At 31.5% G+C, this 21,510-nt stretch overlaps 1 protein-coding gene across 1 annotated transcript in view; it reads right to left on the reverse strand.

The window, feature by feature from the left end:
* Window positions 1-3,333: 3,333 nt before the first annotated feature.
* LOC135128038 (locomotion-related protein Hikaru genki) overlaps window positions 3,334-21,510 on the reverse strand; it is a 282,123-nt gene continuing 263,946 nt past the window's right edge. The window contains exons 8-10 of the mRNA XM_064054842.1: window positions 15,619-15,840; window positions 15,364-15,555; window positions 3,334-3,976 (exon numbers count right to left, since the gene is read on the reverse strand). Of these exons, the coding sequence (XP_063910912.1) occupies window positions 3,777-3,976; window positions 15,364-15,555; window positions 15,619-15,840 (614 nt within the window). The 3' untranslated portion in view covers window positions 3,334-3,776. The remainder of the gene's footprint in view (window positions 3,977-15,363; window positions 15,556-15,618; window positions 15,841-21,510) is intronic.

Consider the following 21,510-nt stretch of genomic DNA (forward strand, 5'->3'; position numbering starts at 1 on the left):
AGCATAATAAATTTTTAGTCAAAATATATTTGGTTATCTTCTACAAAAAACTGATGACGTCAGCTCAAAAGTTTTCCGAATAAATCGTATCTAAAATGTACAAAATATGATGAGTCTGTACTTGTGATTTATCATTCCATTCATATTTTTGGATTTGCATATGCAGGGTGACTCAAAAAAATTAATGAAGGCGTGAATTTATTTTATCGATTTAATCAGGAATTACAAAGCCGAATGCTTTGAAATCTTGGGAATATTTTAAAGTTATTATAAGCATGGTAAACTTTTGTTCAAAATGTATTTGTTCATCCCTCCTAAAAAAATTGATGACGTCACCCTTAAATTTTGCTGAATAAATCCTATCTAAAATGCAAAAAATATGATGAGTTTGTACTTGTGATTTATCATTCCATTCATATTTTTTAGATTTTCTTAAGAGGTGGTTCAAAAAAATTAATGAAGTCAATTTATTTTATTGATTAAATTAAAGGCAACACTTATTATTAGTATTACACCCCAACCAACCCAATTTGGTAGACACAAAATTTGTTAAAGGAAAAACTCGGTTGAAACATAAGGGTAGCACGCTTATTTACATCGACTTTAACATTACAGACCTGCATTTGTTTTATGCGTTCACTTGATTCCGCGAATGTGAAATAGACATGTTTATAATCAACCAATTGTGAATTTCACCGTCAAGAATTAAAATAAAACCCAATGTTTTATATAATAAGCGGAAGTCGAAGCAATAAAACCGACGGTCGTTTTGTTTACAGTTTCTGTGTTTGGCTCTCACGTATGCTGTTACGCCTGTCATCTTAAATTAACAATGTTTATACATACACGATTTTCAGTTGCCTCTGATACGTAGGTATACGTGAGTAAATTGTTTCGTTATTTTATTGATTATTACAAATCAATATTCAAACGACCCAATTCATTTTCCCGAAAATTTGAGAATATAATAATTTTATTCTTAGTATTACACTACATCTATCCCAACTGATATACGTGTCCTTGCAAAAATGTTGATGACGTCATCGCAATTTTTTTTTAAATTCCCACTACAAAAATGTAATGAGAAAAAAAACACAATAGGCATGCAGTCGTCAAGTTTCCGACAGCGAGGGAAGTACTGTCTAAACTCTTTAGACCAATTTTTTTTTAAGTTATATTAGTTTTTTCTGACCACGTTTCCTTTTTCCTTTTGTCCTGTCATTCCCATCCTTTCCTTACAAGAGTTCCTTACACCTTCACGTTGGTTCTTGGTGGACAGTTAAATGAGTTTACAAATTTGTTTATTTGACTAAGTAGAAAATATTTAAGTAATCTTGATTTATTTATATTTTGGAACGTATTGTGCTTTGCCTCATCAACTTTTCAAGTCATGAGCCGCCCCTGGCTCATCAAAGACAAATTTTCAAAAATCCATGGCTGTCTTTGATTAACAAATACAAGAGAACAATCTTTCAAGTTTTCTACACTTTAATATGCATCTGAATTTGTTGTATTTTAGACGCCGTAGAAATTTTGTCTATATAACTTCACACACAGAGTTCTAGTTTACTAATTCTACTTTATTAATATCTCAGATATTTGAAAAGGTAAAAGTCTGAATTTTAGAACGATTAATTAACATAAGGAATTCTATAAAACGCGCTACAAGTAACATTGTGTCAAATTTGATATTTTGAAAATGACACAAGTTATACAACGCCGAAAAAATAAAAAATATTTTTTAATTTTCAACTAACTGAAATAATACTCTCATTATCTGAATAAAGTTGAGTACGTTGCAAGTAGTACAAAAGACGAGAGAATGTTGTGAGTTTCCAGGATCGTCCACTAGATAGCGGTAATTGTCTCTGCTAGGTTGGTTATCTTCTTCACGATGTCGCGGCAGCGATGGCGCGCTCCACTGGCTTTGGGCGCGCTTTGTTTGGAATCAAGAAAAGTCGTACTGTCGGGTGCAGGATTCAAACCTTCGCTCTTTTTATCGAACCGAATCCCAAATGTATAAAAATTTACCGCGATCAATTTTGTGAAAAAAAAAAATGTCTTTGATGAGTTTTCGTCTTGTCAGATTACCGTCAACTTGAAAGTTTTAGTTTAAAATGAAAAAAATAAACACAAAGATAATAAAAATACAGATTAGAAAATTTATTCATCTTGCATTAAATCAAGGGAATCCGCTAAAAAGTCAGCGTAGGTTTTTGTAAGTCAGAATAAGTTGTCATTTTGTTTTAACAAGAAAATACTTTAGTGTCAGCAGAAAATTAAAAACAAAAAATTTAATTTAAAATAGTACGATAAAGTTCCAAATCAGACCAAGTTTTTAGCTCTTGTGGGCGCCTGATTGTGTTAAGCATCACGTCTCTGTAGTCTATCCAACCAAATAATAGTCTACCAGCCGAGTTGCCAGTGCAAAAAAAAGTACTTACGTTTTGTGTCGTAGCAACGTTACTGATGAAAACGTCTAGATAATTAATTCTTACCGCACAAGTAAGAAAAAATTTCATTACGTAGCTGTTTTCAGCCTTCTCCGTATTTATCGATCTTTGTTGAGCACTTGTAATAAACCTGCTGTTTTATTAAATATATAGTTTTGTGCACGCTAATGAGGGAATCGATGAAATAAATAAATAAAAATGTAATGCAATGGAAACAAGAAGGAAGGCAGATCATTAATGTTTTGCGGTTAAAGTTTATATTTTTGATATAAATGCATATTAGGGTATATTAAAAATTAAAGTTTACAACAAAATTACGAACTGAAGTTTTAACGGTACAATCAAATTTAATTTCATTTTTTTGATGCTGCCATAATGACTTTATTGAAAACTTTAGGTCAAGACACTGTATATACGTTTAGGACGGTATTATCAGTGAGGAAGTAAGTAGCTATTACTTATGTTCATGTTGTGTTTTTGCCCTGAAAAAGTTTTATAAGGGCTTATGCGTCTCATTAATTCCGTGTAATTGTCTGCCGTTGAGTTGTCATTTGGAAAATTACTTTTGCAGAAAATTGTAATTTTTACTTTCCCTAATTGTTCCACATCCAAACGTCCGTGCCTCATGTCCTGTTACGACTTCAATTAAATCAACTTAACGACTTTTTCTTTCGGACATGGAACAGAGCAGAACCATTAGTAAGAGGTAATACATAACAACTGACGTTCTCTCTGCATCGTTATTTAGTTCTTGTTCTCTCAGCGTTGTTCAATAAAACACATTTTATTGACAATATAAATTTATTACATTAACTTTTACAGATGAATATAAATTGACTACCTTAAGGCAGTTTTCTTATTTACATGAAACACTCTAAAATAAATAAATTAGTACCAGTGTACATATATGCTTCGTTGTAAGTACATAAAACTACAAATATAACTATGAATATCTACAATTTGATAAAAATTTGTATTCGGCATGAGATCATCATGTTTATTAACAACGTTGGTACAAAATAATCAAAATACTTATTTCCTAATCAATTGTAAAATTAAGTAAAGAACTCTGGATCCACCCCTTCAAAACAACAGCGGCAAACCGGTGGTAATACTTTAAAGACTCAACATAAACACTAATTTGCAATATCAAGTTAATCAGTACGCAAGAAATTATTAATAAAATAAACACCACCGTAAAAGTTAAGCGATCTAAGTATGTTTATAGACGCCCGTGGCCACCAGAATGGCTGTTATTTTTGAAGGTGCAACCCAATCTTCATCACTTAACAGTTATATCACAAACATTCAGTATAATAACAATTAAATCTGGGAATAATTGGTACAGTTTGGTAGTGGCGCCGACCATTTTCCGTCTGGCAAACACTTTGGTCTTGCTTCTAATCGAGCCTCAAAGCCTGGATTACAGCTGATTTGTAGCTCGTCTCCTGGTTCATAAGCGAACTTTGTTGGAGCTACGAGACCGTTGTCGGGTTCGCCTAAGTACGGGCAACGGGGTTTACCTGCAATAAATGTTTATTTCGCAGAGTAAGGCATGGCAATAAAATTTCAATTAAATGGTGGATGCGCCGGGAAAGCTACACTATGCTGCTATGGAAATAGATGGTTTCACAACATGCGGAAACGCAGATAGCCTTACCATATCCAATAGGTATAAAAATAACGTGAGCATTATTGCTCTCTGTTGCCTGAAGTGGTATTTCAAAAGTAACGGTTTCCCATCGAGGTTAATTTGATAGGAGTGTTTCATTTTATCTGAATCTTTCAGTTTTGATGATTTTAAGTTTTCGCATTTTCAGTTGGCAGAAATAAAATACAGTTTTGGAAATAAGAATTGGAGCTTTATAAACGTCAGCGATGATGTCGATTCCCTAGAAGGATAAGTTTACAAGTGCACGGGCACTATTTGTGTTATTGTACTTCAGTTTTATGACTAAATTATGAATAGAGCAGTCAGTTGTTTCATATTTTATACAGATTTTATTAATAGAACAAATTGTTCAATAAAATGTTCATATATGGATGGATAAAAATATTTATTTAAATTTAAAATTCCCATTTCCTATTAATTCATTAAATGGTTCTAGGCAATTGACATTTCATATTCGGGATTTCCAGATCAATTGCATAGAAAGAGAATGATATACAACATAGAGACGTACATATTTCTGTGCTAGTAGAAGTATTTTAGGTTGCCTTAATATAATTTACTCTGATTTTTTTTTTAATTTGTTATATATTTTTGTATTTCTGGGAGAATATTGTACGAAGACAAATTGATAAAAGGTACCAACTATGAGGGAGATTGTAAAATTGTCAAAATATTGTCACATACGAGTTAAGGTCTGCATTTATCATTATATTTTTTTGTGGTGTGGTGTTGAGATTTTTTTTGTAACGGAGAAACTGGAACATAAAACATTCCTTACAAAAAAATCAAATAATTGATAAAATTGTTCTTGGTGGGTTCATTATTTTGATCTAAAAAGCAAACAAGAACCGATGGGCTGAAAACACAAGGCCCAAGAAGTTTAAAGTAGTAAAAAATAGATTATTTATATATCACATAAGACAGATGACATAAAAACATTATACTGATACCTTGAGGAAACTAGAGTTAGTAATACACAAGGGACCTCCCGGAAAATAAAAAAAAGTCCGGTTTTTCACGACAACGATATATAAAGCGGTTGTTGTTTAAAATGCTTGGGGGATTTAATGTTTCAAGAACTGAATAATTCTGATTCTTAAGACTCTAAGAGCTCTCAAAATTCTAAGGGCCGGTTTATAGAACAACGAGTTAAATATTTAATCCTCGATTAGTTTAACAGAGAATTAAAATGTAGAATATGAGCCTGTGATTGGCTGAAACATGCACTTTTCCTAGCACCGGACCTCAGTTAAAATTTAATCGTGAATTAACTTTAACTTCGCTTTCTATAAATCGGGTCTAAAGATTCTAAATACTCTAAGGACTCAAACGTTAAAAAGGTTTTTAAAATTCTGTTCCAAATATTTCAAAGATTCTATATAATTTGAAAAAACGCATGAACTCTTAACATGACAAAAATTTTAGAGATTCCAAAGACTCTAATCAAAATAAAAATCCTAAAAATCTGAACAAAGCTTCCTTTAATTTTTATAAATCCTAAAAGTATTAGGGGTCTTGGACACCCTAATTATTATCTTATACTTGTCAGAGATTCTAAAGATTCCAGAGATTCCAAGAATTTCAAAGATTTAAAGACTAGGGTCTATTAATTTTAGAAAATCTGGAAATATCTAGAAAGTGTGAAAAACTGAAAGACCTAGAAATCTTGAAAACTGAGGAAAATAATGAATTCTGGCATATCAGAAGACTGAAATTTTTATAACATCTAGAAGGTCTGGAACTTCTGGAAATTTCAAAAATTTACTCAATTCTAGAAATTTTAAATATTTTATTGAATTTATGAAAATATTCCAAAAAGTGTGAAAGTTCAAAGTACTTTCTAAATTTCAAAGATTTCGGCGATTCCAAGGGTGCCAAAACTCTAAGGAGACTAATAGTACTAAATTGATATATGTATGTGCCCTTGCTAAAATGTTATTGACGTTATCAAAAAAATTTATATGGAGAAACTGACTATAAAGATGAAAAAAAATTCTCAAAGTTTAAGTTAATAATAATTTTTTGAAGTTGTAGTTGTTCAACTGTACTTTAGGGGCTAGGGAAGATCTGCCGAAATAACTTTCAACCAATTTTCTCTTAATATGTTATTTTGTGTTTAGAAAATTGAAGAAAACCTTATGAGGTATTTGCAGATCAGGACAAAAACTTGTTTTTTGATGATTTGTTTTCACTGATTTAGAAATATCTTCTATCTTGTCTCAGCTTATTTAGACAGAATTTCCTTCGCCCCTGAAATACATTACAACATATCCAGATTTTTCCGAAAATTATAAAATACAATTTTGCGAATTTTGTTATTTTTACTTCCCGAGCGTAAGCAAAGGAAGTATTGTAATCGAGTCCGTCGGCCGACTCGCTACTTTTACGTTTTCTCGATCTTTCATGACCCATAGAAGACGAAGAAATAGGTCTCCCATTTCCGTCTGTCTGTCCGTCTGTCCGTCCGTCTGTCCGTCTGTCCGTCTGTCCGTCTGTTGTCCCGGATTTTTATTAGACAGATAATCTCCGAAAGTACTCGACCGATTGTTGTGAAATTTTGTACTTATATTAAGAATATCATGTAGATGGTAAAACGCTAACCAAAATTTGTCTAATCATCCCCACCACTAATGCGATGACGTCACTTCAAAATTGTACATAGTAAATGGGTTTTCAATTGTATAAAATAACATAGTCCTACACATGTAGTTTACAACTCTGAATCGACTTTTCACCCGAAACGTCCAGATTTTTGGAAAAAAAATCAAAATTATAAAACAACATGTTGAAATTTAATTTTTAATCTGCTAACCAGAATGCTTTGAAATGTTGCAGATGTTTTAAGGCTATAAAGAGCATCATAAATCTTTAGTCAAAAAATATTTGCTTATCCCCTCCAAAAACTTGATGACGTCAGCTCAAAAGTTTGTGGAATAAATCATATCTAAAATGTACAAAATATGATGAGTCTGTACTTGTGATCTATCACTCCATTCATATTTTTTGGATTTGCATATACAGGGTGACTCAAAAAAATTAATGAATGCGTAAATATATTTTATTGATTTAATCAGGAACTACAAAACCGAATGCTCTGAAATCTTGCAGATGTTTTAAGGTCATAGAGAGCATAATAAATGTTTAGTCAAAATATATTTGCTTATCCCCTCCAAAAACTTGATGACGTCAGCTCGAAAGTTTGCCGAATAAATCATATCTAAAATGTACAAAATATGATGAGCCTGTACTTGTCATTTATCACTCCATTCATATTTTTTGGATTTGCATATACAGAGTGACTCAAAAAAATGAATGAATGCGTAAATATATTTTATTGATTTAATCAGGAACTACAAAACGGAATGCTCTGACATCTTGCACATGTTTTAAGGTTATAAAGATCATAATAAATGTTTAGTCAAAATATATTTGCTTATCCCCTCCAAAAACTTGATGACGTCAGCTCGAAAATTTGCCGAATAAATCATATCTAAAATGTACAAAATATGATCAGTCTGTACTTGTGATCTATCACTCCATTAATATTTTTTGGATTTGCATATACAGGGTGATTCAAGAAAATAAATGAAAGCGTAAATTTATTTTACTGATTTACTCAGGAACTACAAAACCGAATGCTTCGAAATCTTGAAGATATTTTAAAATTATCATAAGCATGGTAAATTTTTGATCAAAACGTATTTGGTCGTCCCCCCTAAAAAATTTATGACGTCACCACAAAATTTTGCTGAATAAATCCTATCTAAAATGTACAAAATATGGTGAGTCTCTTCTTGTGATTTATCATTCCATTCAAATTTTTTCGATTTGCATATACAGGGTGACTCAAAAAAATTAAGGAATGCGTAAATTTATTTTATTGATTTAATCAGGAACTACAAAACCGAATGCTTTGAAATCTTGCAGATGTTTTAAGGTTATAAAGAGCATAATAAATTTTTAGTCAAAATATATTTGGTTATCTTCTACAAAAAACTGATGACGTCAGCTCAAAAGTTTGCCGAATAAATCGTATCTAAAATGTACAAAATATGATGAGTCTGTACTTGTGATTTATCATTCCATTCATATTTTTGGATTTGCATATGCAGGGTGACTCAAAAAAATTAATGAAGGCGTGAATTTATTTTATCGATTTAATCAGGAATTACAAAACCGAATGCTTTGAAATCTTGGGAATATTTTAAAGTTATTATAAGCATGGTAAACTTTTGTTCAAAATGTATTTGTTCATCCCTCATAAAAAAATTGATGACGTTACCCTTAAATTTTGCTGAATAAATCCTATCTAAAATGCAAAAAATATGATGAGTTTGTACTTGTGATTTATCATTCCATTCATATTTTTTAGATTATCTTAAGAGGTGGCTCGAAAAAATTAATGAAATCAATTTATTTTATTGATTAAATTAAAGGCAACACTTATTATTAGTATTACATTGGACCAACCCAATTTGGTAGACACAAAATTTTTTAAAGTAAAAACTCGGTTGAAACGTAAGCGTAGCCGCTTATTTACATCGACTTTAACATTACAGACGTGCATTTGTTTTGTGCGCTGGCTAGGTTCCGCGAATGTGGAATAGACATGTTTATAATCAACCAAATGTGAATTCCACCGTCAAAAATTAAAATAAAATCCAATGTTTTATATAATAAGTGGAAGTCGAAGCAATAAAACCGATGGTCGTTTTGTTTACAGTTTCTCTGTTTGACTCTCACGTATGCTGTTACGCTTGTCATCTTAAATTAAGAATGTTTATACATAAACGATTTTCAGTTGCCGTATACGTGAGTAAATTGTTTCGTTATTTTATTGATTATTACAAATCAATATTCAAAACGACCCGATTCATTTTCCCGAAAATTTGGGAATACAATAATTTTATTCTTAGTATTACACTACATCTATCCCAACTGATATACGTGTCCTTGAAAAAATGTTGATGACGTCATCGCAATTTTTTTTTAAATTCCCACTACAAAAATGTTTTCGACAGCGAGGGAAGTACTGTCTAAACTCTTTAGACCAATTTTTTTTTAATAAAGATACGAAGTATATGAGCATGTTACGCTTTTGTTCCAAGTGAGTTTTTCCAGTAAAAATTTTGTGATGACATTATCAAGGTCAAGTATATCAATTTGATAGCTGCAGTGTTATTTATACTAATATTGACAGTATTGCACTCCCAAATTTTTTGGAAAATGAGGTGAGTCGTTTATTATTTCATCAATAAAATGAATTGCCTCATTAATTATTTTTTTGAGTCATCCTGTATAAGCAGTTCAAAAAAATATGAGTGCATTGATAAACCACATGTACAGACTGACTCATAATAAATATTTCATATTTTAGGTGGAATTGGAGATATCGTCACCAAGTTTAGTATCTGCTATGATTTTGGCAAATGAGATACCTTCTAAGAAAAGCGAGGGTGGGTGGGCGGGGCTAGTACCTGTTAAAATAAGCCCGATTTTGGCAAATGACATACCCTCGAAGAAAAGAAAGGGCGGATCGGTAAGGCTAGAACCTGTTAAGACTGATTTTGGCAAATGACATATTCTCTAAAAAAATAGAGGGCGGGCGGGTGGAGCTAGTACCTGCTAAGATAAGAATGCTAATTTTTGACGTATCCTGAAAGAAAGTTAATTAAATTATTATAAGAAAAGCATTAGAGGCTCCAAAATACTTTCAAATTCGTTCCAAACAGGAAAACCTGGAACCTCAAGATTGTTTAAAATTTTTCAAAAGGAAAAAACTCGGTCTCAAAATTAACTCAAAAACAGGTCAGGTCAAAATTTTCCAAAAATAGAACACCAAAGTCCCCTAAAATTGTTTTAAATAATTTACAAAAAAAATCTCCATTGGCTCTCAAAATAATACATTATGGGTACCCGAACACTGCGGCACGCAGACTTTTTCAGATTCGTAAAAAGTAAAACACTAAAAGCTCAAAAAATGTTTTCAAGTTCATCCAGCAACAAAACACTAGATTCCTTTAAATTTATCGGAAAATAAAACACCAGGGGACCTAAAATTAAGGGCGAACATTTAAACGTAGCTGAGGCTGGTGCCAGGGGGCACAAGGGCACGTGCCCCCCCAAAATTCCAACGTCTGCGAACTGGACACAGCAAAATAGTAATTTTCAATATTTAAAAAATTATCTGGAAATTTGTGTCATAATTATTATCGAAACTAATTTTTTATCTCCCTCCACTGGTACAAAATGTATTAAAATTTACATCCATTTACATCTGAAGATATATATGTTATTGCTGATGAAGTGCTGAAAAAAGGGAAGACGGAGACCAAATCATGGCTGATTTAGATGTTTTTTTTACACCGTTGCCATGGAAACCATGCGTCTAGTCGCGGTATTCAGGTGGAATCTGGTCCCGTTCCGACAGTGCCCACCAGCAGTAACTCAACTGCGGGTTTTAATTTTCATTGAATCAAAATATATATTTTGATTCACGATTTACCACACTTACGATAACCCTAAAACGCTTACAAGATTTCAGGGCATTCATTTTTGGAGTTTATAACTTGAACCGTAAAATCTTGTTAAGCAATTTCGATTTATTTTACAAAAATCTTGAGCTGTAAGGTAAAAAATCAAGACGGACTCATAAACCACAGCTGCAGAAAACATTTTGAGGTGACGTTACAACATTGTTGGTGGTGATGGTTACACAAAATTTGGTTAGCGTTTTACTGTCTGCATGATATTCATAAAATTTCACACAGACATATGACAGACAGACGACTTACAAATGACAAACAGACAATAGACAGACGACAGACAGACAGATGGAAATGGGAGACCTATTTTCTATACATTAGGGTCATGGAGCGTCGAGAAAACATGAAAGTAGGTGTTCGCCGGACTACTACTAAAAGTGGAATTGGTTCCATATGTAAAATGTATATATTTTTATACAGTATACGCCTGCTAAGTTTCAGATTCTTTAAAATGAACAGCAAAAAAAATATTCACTACCACATCTTGATTTCAGTTGTCCGAGTTTACGTATTGCACTTTCAGTTATTTGAAAACAAAATAGTTTGAAATTTAGAATGAATTATCACAAAGATTTTACTATAGGTATAATTGTAATATATTGGTTTGTTTTTTTCGAAATCACGTCAAAATTTTCTTTTCATGTAGAATGAAATGTTTTTTTTTTGGTGTGCGAAATAAAATATTATACTCGTTTGTTTTAATGCAACAAAAAAATTTCTTATACCGAAAGAGCAAGCAATGAAGAATACGCTCAAAGTCAGTTATCGATTTTTGAAAATTTGTCTTTGACAGAATTTTTGTCTTGTCGGATTAGCGTCTATTTGAAAGTTTGAGTTGAAAATGTGACGATCCAAGACCAACGTTCAAAAATCTGTGGCTGTATTTGATCGTGTTTTTATTGCTCTGTCGGTATAAAATGGAATGGGAGATTTGTTCCAGTATAGCATTTTTTTTTACCAGTGCTTAAAATTTTGCGATATATAGTTTGTTTACCAAAATGCTTCAAAATGATTTTTAAATCTTCGCAGACCAAATAGAAAAGAACGTCATTTGTTCAAAATTTTTAGGAGATTCATAAAGTATGTTTTTTTAAGTCCACCGCCTGTGCTTTAGAAAAGTTCCATCTGAATTTTCGGACAGTTTAACTAAGGAGGTGATCATATATTTTTAACTATTGGATCTTAACATGCACTATGATATTGTTACGAAATAAACCCATACTCCGCCCCGGTACGACGTCTATGGGTTTTCTAGTATGTGCGGCGATGGTGGGTGACTCATCACTGATGACCTAGAAACGGCGTACGCGATCCATCCAGAGAAATGCATGGATTTAAATAGAGGCTACCGTCGGGAACGATTATTAATTCAGTCGAGTCGAGTCGACTCCAGCGAATGCTGAGTGAAACCAGCTAAGTTGCGCCGGAATTATTTTGTACCCACGCCGATTTTTAATCATCGTCCAACGTAACAATATATAGGTGACAGCAGGTTATAGTAGTAGTATTTCCAGCTTAAAATTTTTGACCATTATTCTAAAATCACAGGCAATTCTATATCGACAATTTTGTGGACAGTGTTTCATAAGCAATAATTTTCATTCAGCCATTTTAAAATTAAAAAATTGGTCTAAAGAGTTTAGAAAGTACTTCCCTCGCTGTCGGAAACTTGACGACTGCATGGCTATTGTGTTTTTTTCTCATTACATTTTTGTAGTGGGAATTTAAAAAAAATTGCGATGACGTCATCAACATTTTTGCAAGGACACGTATATCAGTTGGGATAGATGTAGTGTAATACTAAGAATAAAATTATTGTATTCCCAAATTTTCGGGAAAATGAATTGGGTCGTTTTGAATATTGATTTTTTATAATCAATAAAATAACGAAACAATTTACTCACGTATACGGCAACTGAAAATCGTTTATGTATAAACATTCTTAATTTAAGATGACAAGCGTAACAGCATACGTGAGAGTCAAACAGAGAAACTGTAAACAAAACGACCATCGGTTTTATTGCTTCGACTTCCGCTTATTATATAAAACATTGGGTTTTATTTTAATTCTTGACGGTGAAATTCACAATTGGTTGATTATAAACATGTCTATTTCACATTCGCGGAATCAAGTGAGCGCATAAAACAAATGCAGGTCTGTAATGTTAAAGTCGATGTAAATAAGCGTGCTACCCTTATGTTTCAACCGAGTTTTTCCTTTAACAAATTTTGTGTCTACCAAATTGGGTTGGTTGGGGTGTAATACTAATAATAAGTGTTGCCTTTAATTTAATCAATAAAATAAATTGACTTCATTAATTTTTTTGAACCACCTCTTAAGAAAATCTAAAAAATATGAATGGAATGATAAATCACAAGTACAAACTCATCATATTTTTTGCATTTTAGATAGGATTTATTCAGCAAAATTTAAGGGTGACGTCATCAATTTTTTTAGGAGGGATGAACAAATACATTTTGAACAAAAGTTTACCATGCTTATAATAACTTTAAAATATTCCCAAGATTTCAAAGCATTCGGTTTTGTAATTCCTGATTAAATCGATAAAATAAATTCACGCCTTCATTAATTTTTTTGAGTCACCCTGCATATGCAAATCCAAAAATATGAATGGAATGATAAATCACAAGTACAGACTCATCATATTTTGTACATTTTAGATACGATTTATTCGGCAAACTTTTGAGCTGACGTCATCAGTTTTTTGTAGAAGATAACCAAATATATTTTGACTAAAAATTTATTATGCTCTTTATAACCTTAAAACATCTGCAAGATTTCAAAGCATTCGGTTTTGTAGTTCCTGAGTAAATCAGTAAAATAAATTTTGCGCATTCATTAATTTTTTTGAGTCACCCTGTATATGCAAATCCAAAAAATATGAATGGAGTGATATATCACAAGTACAGACGCATCATATTTTGTACATTTTAGATAGGATTTATTCGGCAAACTTTTGAGCTGACGTCATCAAGTTTTTGGAGGGGATAACCAAATATATTTTGACTAAAGATTTATGATGCTCTTTAGACCCTTAAAACATCTGCAACATTTTAAAACATTCGGGTTAGCAGATTCAAAATTAAATTGCAAAATGTTGTTTTATGATTTTGATTTTTTTTCCAAAAATCTGGACGTTTCGGGTAAAAACTGAATTCGGAGTTGTAAACTACATGTGTAGGACTATGTTATTTTATACAATTTAAGACCCATTTACTATGTACAATTTTGAAGTGACGTCATCGCATTAGTGGTGGGGATGATTAGACAAATTTTGGTTAGCGTTTTACCATCTACATGATATTCTTAATATAAGTACAAAATTTCACAACAATCGGTCGAGTACTTTCGGAGATTATCTGTCTAATAAAAATCCGGGACGGCAGACGGACAGACGGACAGACGGACGGACAGACGGACAGACGGACAGACAGACGGAAATGGGAGACCTATTTCTTCGTCTTCTAGGGGCCATGAAAGATCGAGAAAACGTAAAAGTAGAGAGTCGGCCGACGGACTCGATTACAATACTTCCTTTGCTTACGCTCGGGAAGTAAAAACGAATACCATTTTTAATTGATGAAATATGAAATTTTAAGTGTTTTTCAAATGGTGGTGACTTTATATTGTGCTGTTTAAATGTTGGTTTTTTATTAAATCCACCAACACCTGATTGTTACAAGTGACCGAATGTGTGTAAATCTAAAATGGTTCCTAATATATCCTATTTCATTTTATATTGCTTAATTTAAATAACTTTCTCGATTTACCTCTGTCTGTAAATAAACCAATTGAGTTTCAAATTTTCGTTGATGTCATTTAGAGGAAATCTAGTGGTTGCTAAAAAGTTTCCAACATAACTCAACAGGTGATGCGATTTTAATAAAAAACAACCCTTCGATGAAGTTAAGCCAACAGTAACAAGCAGTTGCCAGCGGAATGTGCGAAGCAAAATGTGGAATGAAGTTCATGAAATCGTTAATTAAAAACGTCGCTTTCCGACGTGGTAATTTTTAAAAAGATCTTAAACACTTTCTGCCGTGCCGAAAAAAATTACTGTCATTATTAGCCACGAAGTTCGTCAAAACTCCTTAACTTTCCCCCAATAATCAGTTTTTTGTTTCCATGTTCTTTGATTTGCAAAACTGTATCTGATTTCTGCTCTATGAACATGTTTTGTTGTGTTTACGTTGTAATTTTTGTGATGACTTCATAAATAATGTCGTTAAACTTTAAATAACAAATCAACCAAAATTTCAACATTTTCTGTTGTCTCATTTCTATTATATTTATGTAAATTGTAAGATCTGATTAAACAAATATTATTATTTTTATACATATGCTTAAATTTAAGAATAGGGCAGAACAGTAATATATTTCTATGCACTCGTTCTTCGTAAAAATCAACTGACACTGTATAACGCAATGTCAAAAGAGTCTTTATTAATTTTTATTTCTCCTCATAAAAAATGTACTATCTTCAGATCAGTTTCCACTACATTTATCTAGTTATTCTGACCCATTGACCTCACCACTTTGTTCATTCAAATGTCACCACATAAAATTTCGTAACTTTTAGTCTAAAGTTGACAAGCTTTTGAAAGCTACCACTAGTACATGAATAGATAATAGCTAGATAACATCAGGTAAATGCTATATATCTTTGCTTACAGAAAGGCGGCGGATGAGACCAGAATCCGTTTTCTGTGCAAATAATGCTGGCTTCACCCTCAAGTTGATGGGCACCTCGACACGCGAACTGCACCAAGCTGCCTACGGCGTATCTGCCCCCGTCCATCCCCGCCGCCTCCGACTGGATGAGGTGACCATTAACGGGAATAATGGGCGGCGGACACTGGATAGCTGGCGTAGTGAAAAAAGTCTTCGTAATATAGCGCAATAAATTACCGACAATCATATACTTACGTACGCACTTCGGTAATGGTCCAGACCAATTTCCATTTAACTCGCACTCTATACCTGGTGGGCCCATTAGCCGATAACCCCATGCACAACTAAATACGGCCCGACCACCGTAACTGTTGTTGTGTTCTTCTAACTGCAAATGGGGTTCGTATAATCCACCTGGTGTGGCTAATGACTCGCATTTTACTAGTTCGCATGTTGGCACGGGGGCTGACCACTTTCCTGATTGCCAAAACAGCAAATGTAAAAAACATTAATTTTAAACGACAGTCATAAAAAATAATTATCTATTCACTACCGCAAAATATGGTAGTTACACATTACAGGTTTTATATTTGTTTCAAATTATGGTATACGAGGGTATTCTGATAAATTTTTAACCTAACGCTCAACCTTAACAACGAAGTTTTTTTTGTTTATGTGTAGAATTTCGTAATCATTTCCAGCTTTCCCCATCATTACTGATTCCATGCAATTTTGTAATGTTAAAAACACGTCAAGTTTATTTTTATTCAATTGTTTGAAATTTAGTTAAAAGTAAAATGTCAACATTTCAATTTCCGTTTAGAGATGTTGCTGTTTTAATCACTAGTGAAAAAAGTGGTATGTGTAATATCTCTCAAATTGTTTTAACATTGTGATTAATCTGTGCTTTTTTGGAACACATTTTTTTTTTATGAACATTGCTAGATAATTGTAGAAACAGTTCAGTGACAAATAAATTGTATGTACCAAATAAAATTCTATTTAACAAACTGAAAATTAGTGAAAATCAAATAAATGTGACCCCAATGCATCAGATATTTTTGTCGTTGAAAATACATGTACAATTTCAGGATAAAATCAATCAAATAAACACAAACCTCCGGGCTATAGGTCAGGTAACGTCAAAGAAGGTCGATTTTATATAACACAGATTTGAGAATTCATGTCACTTCAAAACTTAGTACATAATTCGTGTCCTCTTTAAAATAATGAATATTTTTATATTGACGAACAAATATTTAATGCGTTCATGTTAAATCCAAGATGTAAACTTAGCTGAAAATGCCATTCTGTTGCAAGCTATTTTCGGGGGTTAATTTCTTTATTATCGCTGCCAAAAAATTATCAGTTTTGTATTAATTTGCTTTGAAACAATTTTCATCACTTTTACGCTAATTTTCCTCAGGTTCTGGAAAGAGGTAAAGCTCAGGGGGAATTAAAATGGCCTAAAAAATTGGTCTAAGGTTATTTCGAAGAATCTCCCTCGCCCCTGAAGTCCAGCCCAATAAATCCCGTTTCTTTAAAAAAATATAAACAAAATTTGCGATTTTTGTTTTCTGATAATCTCTATAAAGTAAAAACCAGTGGCGTAAATAACATTTCTGCAGATTTTCTGACTTGAATTTTTCTATTATTTTTTATTTTTTATTTTTTTGTTTCTTCAGTTTTTCGATTTGCAATTTATCGAGTTTTCAAGTTTAAATTTTAAGCTTTTCTATTTTCAGATTTTGCAATTTTTCGATTTGGCTTTCTCGAGTTTGTTTCGTTCCGGTTTTTTATTTTCTTTAAATTTCAAAAATTAGATTTTTCAATGTCTCGATTTTATAAATTTTTGGTTTTTCCATTTTAATTTTTTCAACTCTTTGTTCAGTTCCCGATTTGCAATTTTTCATTTGGGTTTTTTATTTTATTTATTTTTACAGTTTTTCGATTTTTTAATGTTGCGATTTTTTTGTTATTTCAGTTTCACATTTTTGAATTTTTCGTTTGTTCAGGTTTTCGATGTGCAGTTTTTCGATTTCTAATTTCACGAGTTCTCAATTTTCAGATTTTTCAATTTTTTTATGTCTTCAATTTTTCGATGTGCAATTTTGTGCTTCGGCTTTTTATTTTCTTTATTTTTAAATTTTTTCAATTTTTCAACGTTTTGATTTTATAATTTTTTGTTTTTTTTTGTTTCTTCAGTTTTAATATGTGCATATCTTCGAGTTTTCATTTTTGAATCTTCCAGTTTTCCGATTTTTCAACTTTTGGATGTTTCAATTTTAAGATTTTTCTATTTTTCATTTTTTCAATTTTTCGACTTGCAGTTCTTCGTTTCGGATTTTTATTTTCTTTATTTTTTCAATGTCTCGATTTTATAATTTTTTGGTTTTTCCATTTTAATTTTTTCAATTTTTTGTTCAGTTACCGATTTGCAATTTTTCATTTGCTTTTTTCATTTTATTTATTTTTAGTTTTTCGATTTTTTAATGTTACGATTTTTTTTGTTATTTCAGTTTCACATTTTTGGATTTTTCGTTTCTTCAGGTTTTCTAATTTTTCTTTTTTTCAATGTGAAAATTTTCAGTAACAGGATTTAAATTTTTTTTTATTGGAATTTTCAATATTTCGATTTTTAATTTTTCAATTTCCCAATTTCAATTTTTCGAATCTGCAGATATTAGTTTTTCCACTTTATAATTTTTACGATTCTATGTATAATTTTTTGATTTTACAATTTTTAGGTTTTCCAATTTTTCGAGTCGATTCGTTCATTCTTCTTTCCACTTCTTCAATTCATTAAATTTTTTTTGGAGTTTTAAGTTTCTCGATTTTTTTTCAGTGTTCTGATTTTTAGTTTCTTCAGTTCTCCAATTTGCAATTTTTTGATTTCCCATTTGTTCGATTTTGCAATTTTTTCCGAATTTTTAGTTTTCCAAAAAAAATGGGAAAATTGCAAAACAGTAAAATTGAAAAGTCAAAAATAAAAAATAAAAGGGTATAAAAGCAAGACTTTGAAAAATATAAAAATTGGAAATCAAGAACTTGAAAAATTAAAAATTGAGAAACTTAAGAATAGAAAAACTGCAAAAAACGAAATATTTTAAAATCGAAATATTGTAAATTAAATAAATCGGAAAACCTCATAATTGAGGAATCCAAAAATTGCAAAACTGGAAAAATTCTGAAACTTTAAAATTGGAAAATCGAGGAAATCAGAGATCGAAAATTTGAAGAATTGAAGAAACGAAAAATTATAAAATCCAAAGAAACATTGAAAAAATTAAGGAAATGAGAAAAACCAAAAAATGCGATATAAAATCGAGAAACTGAAATTAAAAGATTTGGAAAATGAAAAATAAAAGTCAAGAACTTGAAAAATTGAGGAAACGAAAAACTGAAAAATCCAAAAATGAAAAATTGAGAAACTAAAAAATAAAAAAATGAAAAACTGCAAATCGAAAAATTGAAGGAATGAGAAACTGAAAGACTGAAAAAATTAGAGTAGAAAAAACAAAAAATCGTGATATCAAAAATTTGTAAAATCGAAGAAAAACGAATAAGGAAAAATTGTGAAATTAAAAAATTAATTTTTTGTTATAAGATTTGATTTGACGAATTTTATTTTTATGATAACCCTTATAAGTTAAAATAAATATGGATGTAATGTTAAAGTAAAGGTAAAGGTAAAGAAGCGTGCTACGCGTTTGTTTCAAGTGAGTTTTCTATTACAAAATTTTGTGATGACGTCATTAACATTTTTACAAGGACATGCATGTCAATTTGGCTAAATGCAGTGTAATACTAATAATAACGGTACTGCACTCCCAAATTTTCGGGAAAGGAGTGAGTCGTTCTTGATTTAATCAGTACAATAGACTGCATCGTTAATTAATTTTTTGAGTCGCCCTATATAAATAATTCTAAAAACTAGATTGTATTGATAAACTACACATATAAAGTGGGAATATTTTGCATATTTCAGAGGGGATTTATTTGACAAAATGTTAGAATTTGTAACTGTTCTTGGTTCTAACACAATTTAACAGTCATGAAATTGTTTACGTGCTAGGAAATCCACTCTTTTGTTTATCAAGTTATAACTGAGGTTTCTGGATGTTTTTACTTAACTATGACCGTATAACATTTTAATAATTTCTCGCTCGAGATTGCTAACAGTTCATTTATGGTATTTAAACTGACCAACGGTTAGGTCCATTTTGAGAGAAAAAGTGCGGTAAAATTCATACTCTCGTGGACTCGAAAAACAGGAAAGCCTAATTATTTTCTTTCAAGTTTAATAATTTTCTTGCGGATTACATCTTTACCTGTGACTGTTCTAAACGTAGCTTTTCCGCTGATTTTGATTTGGATCGTGTTGAATATGTGTTTATTTTTTATTTGTATGTGATGTTGGGTTTTCTCGGTCCACGACGTAATCTGTGAATGCGATTTGACACGATGAAGCACATGAAATAACACCTAAATTAATCCGATGTAAATTCTTTGTTGTTTATAATTGTTGATAGATTGTGGCATAATTTTAATTCTGATTCAGTCATTGTTATCAACTCGAGAGAGATAGAATTGAACTTATTCGAAATAAAAGGGCACAAGTTCACGTGGCGAAAGCGGAACACACGGTTTCTAGTTAAGGTTTGCGGTTTTGGCATTGCCCGAATAGATGTTGAAATTAAACTTCATGGGAGACTCGCGTCCGTGTGAATGGCGTAGCTTGTCCCAATAGTTGAGCTTTTTGCGAAGACCGAGTAGAGAGTGTAATTACGCTGTAGATTTTTTGGGCATAGAAGTGTAGAGTGTGTGTTACCTGTCTACACAACGTAGGGTTCGACTTTTGTTGATGAGCACAGTTCAAGGCCAAATTTTAAATTTTTGGCGGGTTTTAAAATCTTGTACACATGTCAAATTTTGGCGAGATGTTGGGGTTATCAGGTTATCACAGTGTTGTAGTCATTTTAACGTAATAAATTACTATTATTATATATTTAATTTTTATTGCTATTTGTCGACGACCTTACCTACTTTTCTGTGTAGAGGACTTATTTTGTTAGTACGTTAGTAGCTAGTTGTAATACTAACAATGTTGTAACTGAGTGACGTGAAACGTCTGGAATTTTTGTTAGCGTTTAAACTCTTGGAACACATCCAATAGCATAGTTAGCTTGCAAAGTTGCAACAGATATCAGTTTTTCTAGTTCCGCTATTTAAGAGCTGTATGCACTATGACTCTATATTCACAACACGTAACTTAAACAGAAATTAGACTGTGTAAAATTTGTGCGGTATCTCTTATAGTTATTTTATTTAGGTCTGCGCATATTTCTTCAGATATTTAATGTTATCCTTTCATGTAATTCAATTTTTTTTTTCAAATTTCGAAAGTAATATATACTTTATATTATTTTACTCAATTGCCTATGGAGATCAATAATTAAAGCGTCAATTTTCGTAGCTGCTATTTAGTAATGTGTATAAAACATTAATAAACGTATTTTTTAGAATATAATTTTAAGTAAATACAAATAAGTACTAGATTTTCCTTACTTCGAAAATATTCCTACGTGTTCTACTATGGCTTTGTTTAAAATTAAATAAATGTAGAATTTTGACCTCAATATTCAAAATATATTTAAGGTAATTATTAGAAATTTGGCTAAAATAAAATACATTTGGGGGATATTGACTATTAACTATCATTTTTGTCAGTAAATTATGGCATAATCTCAAAAGATCATAGAATACATTTATTGTAAAATGGGATGAGGTATTGATTGTGCTTCACACATGAGAAAAAAATTCAGTATGTGCCGCAAACCATTGATTTAACGTGTGGTCCTAATTGCCGAGGGCGCCATGTGGTACAGCTTAGATCTTCGCCGTATACGTTAATAAGAAAAAATTGACTGCACACTTAAATTCCGCTGATTTTATTATCTACTGACAGATTCCTGTCATCGAAAGATTAAACCGTGTGTATATAGAGTTATTTTTGTAGTAATATTACAAAATTATGTCAAAGAAATGGTGCTTTTATATAAACCTAATTTTACTATTGATCGTTGAGATTTACAAACCAGATTTAAAAAGTAATATGAAATCAAGAGGTTATTAGTTTTCTACGAA

This window comes from Zophobas morio, unplaced genomic scaffold (assembly GCF_036711695.1).
Source record: "Zophobas morio isolate AGI-343-1 ecotype UQ-CSIRO unplaced genomic scaffold, CSIRO_AGI_Zmor_V1 ptg000012l, whole genome shotgun sequence".
Taxonomy (NCBI): domain Eukaryota; kingdom Metazoa; phylum Arthropoda; class Insecta; order Coleoptera; family Tenebrionidae; genus Zophobas; species Zophobas morio.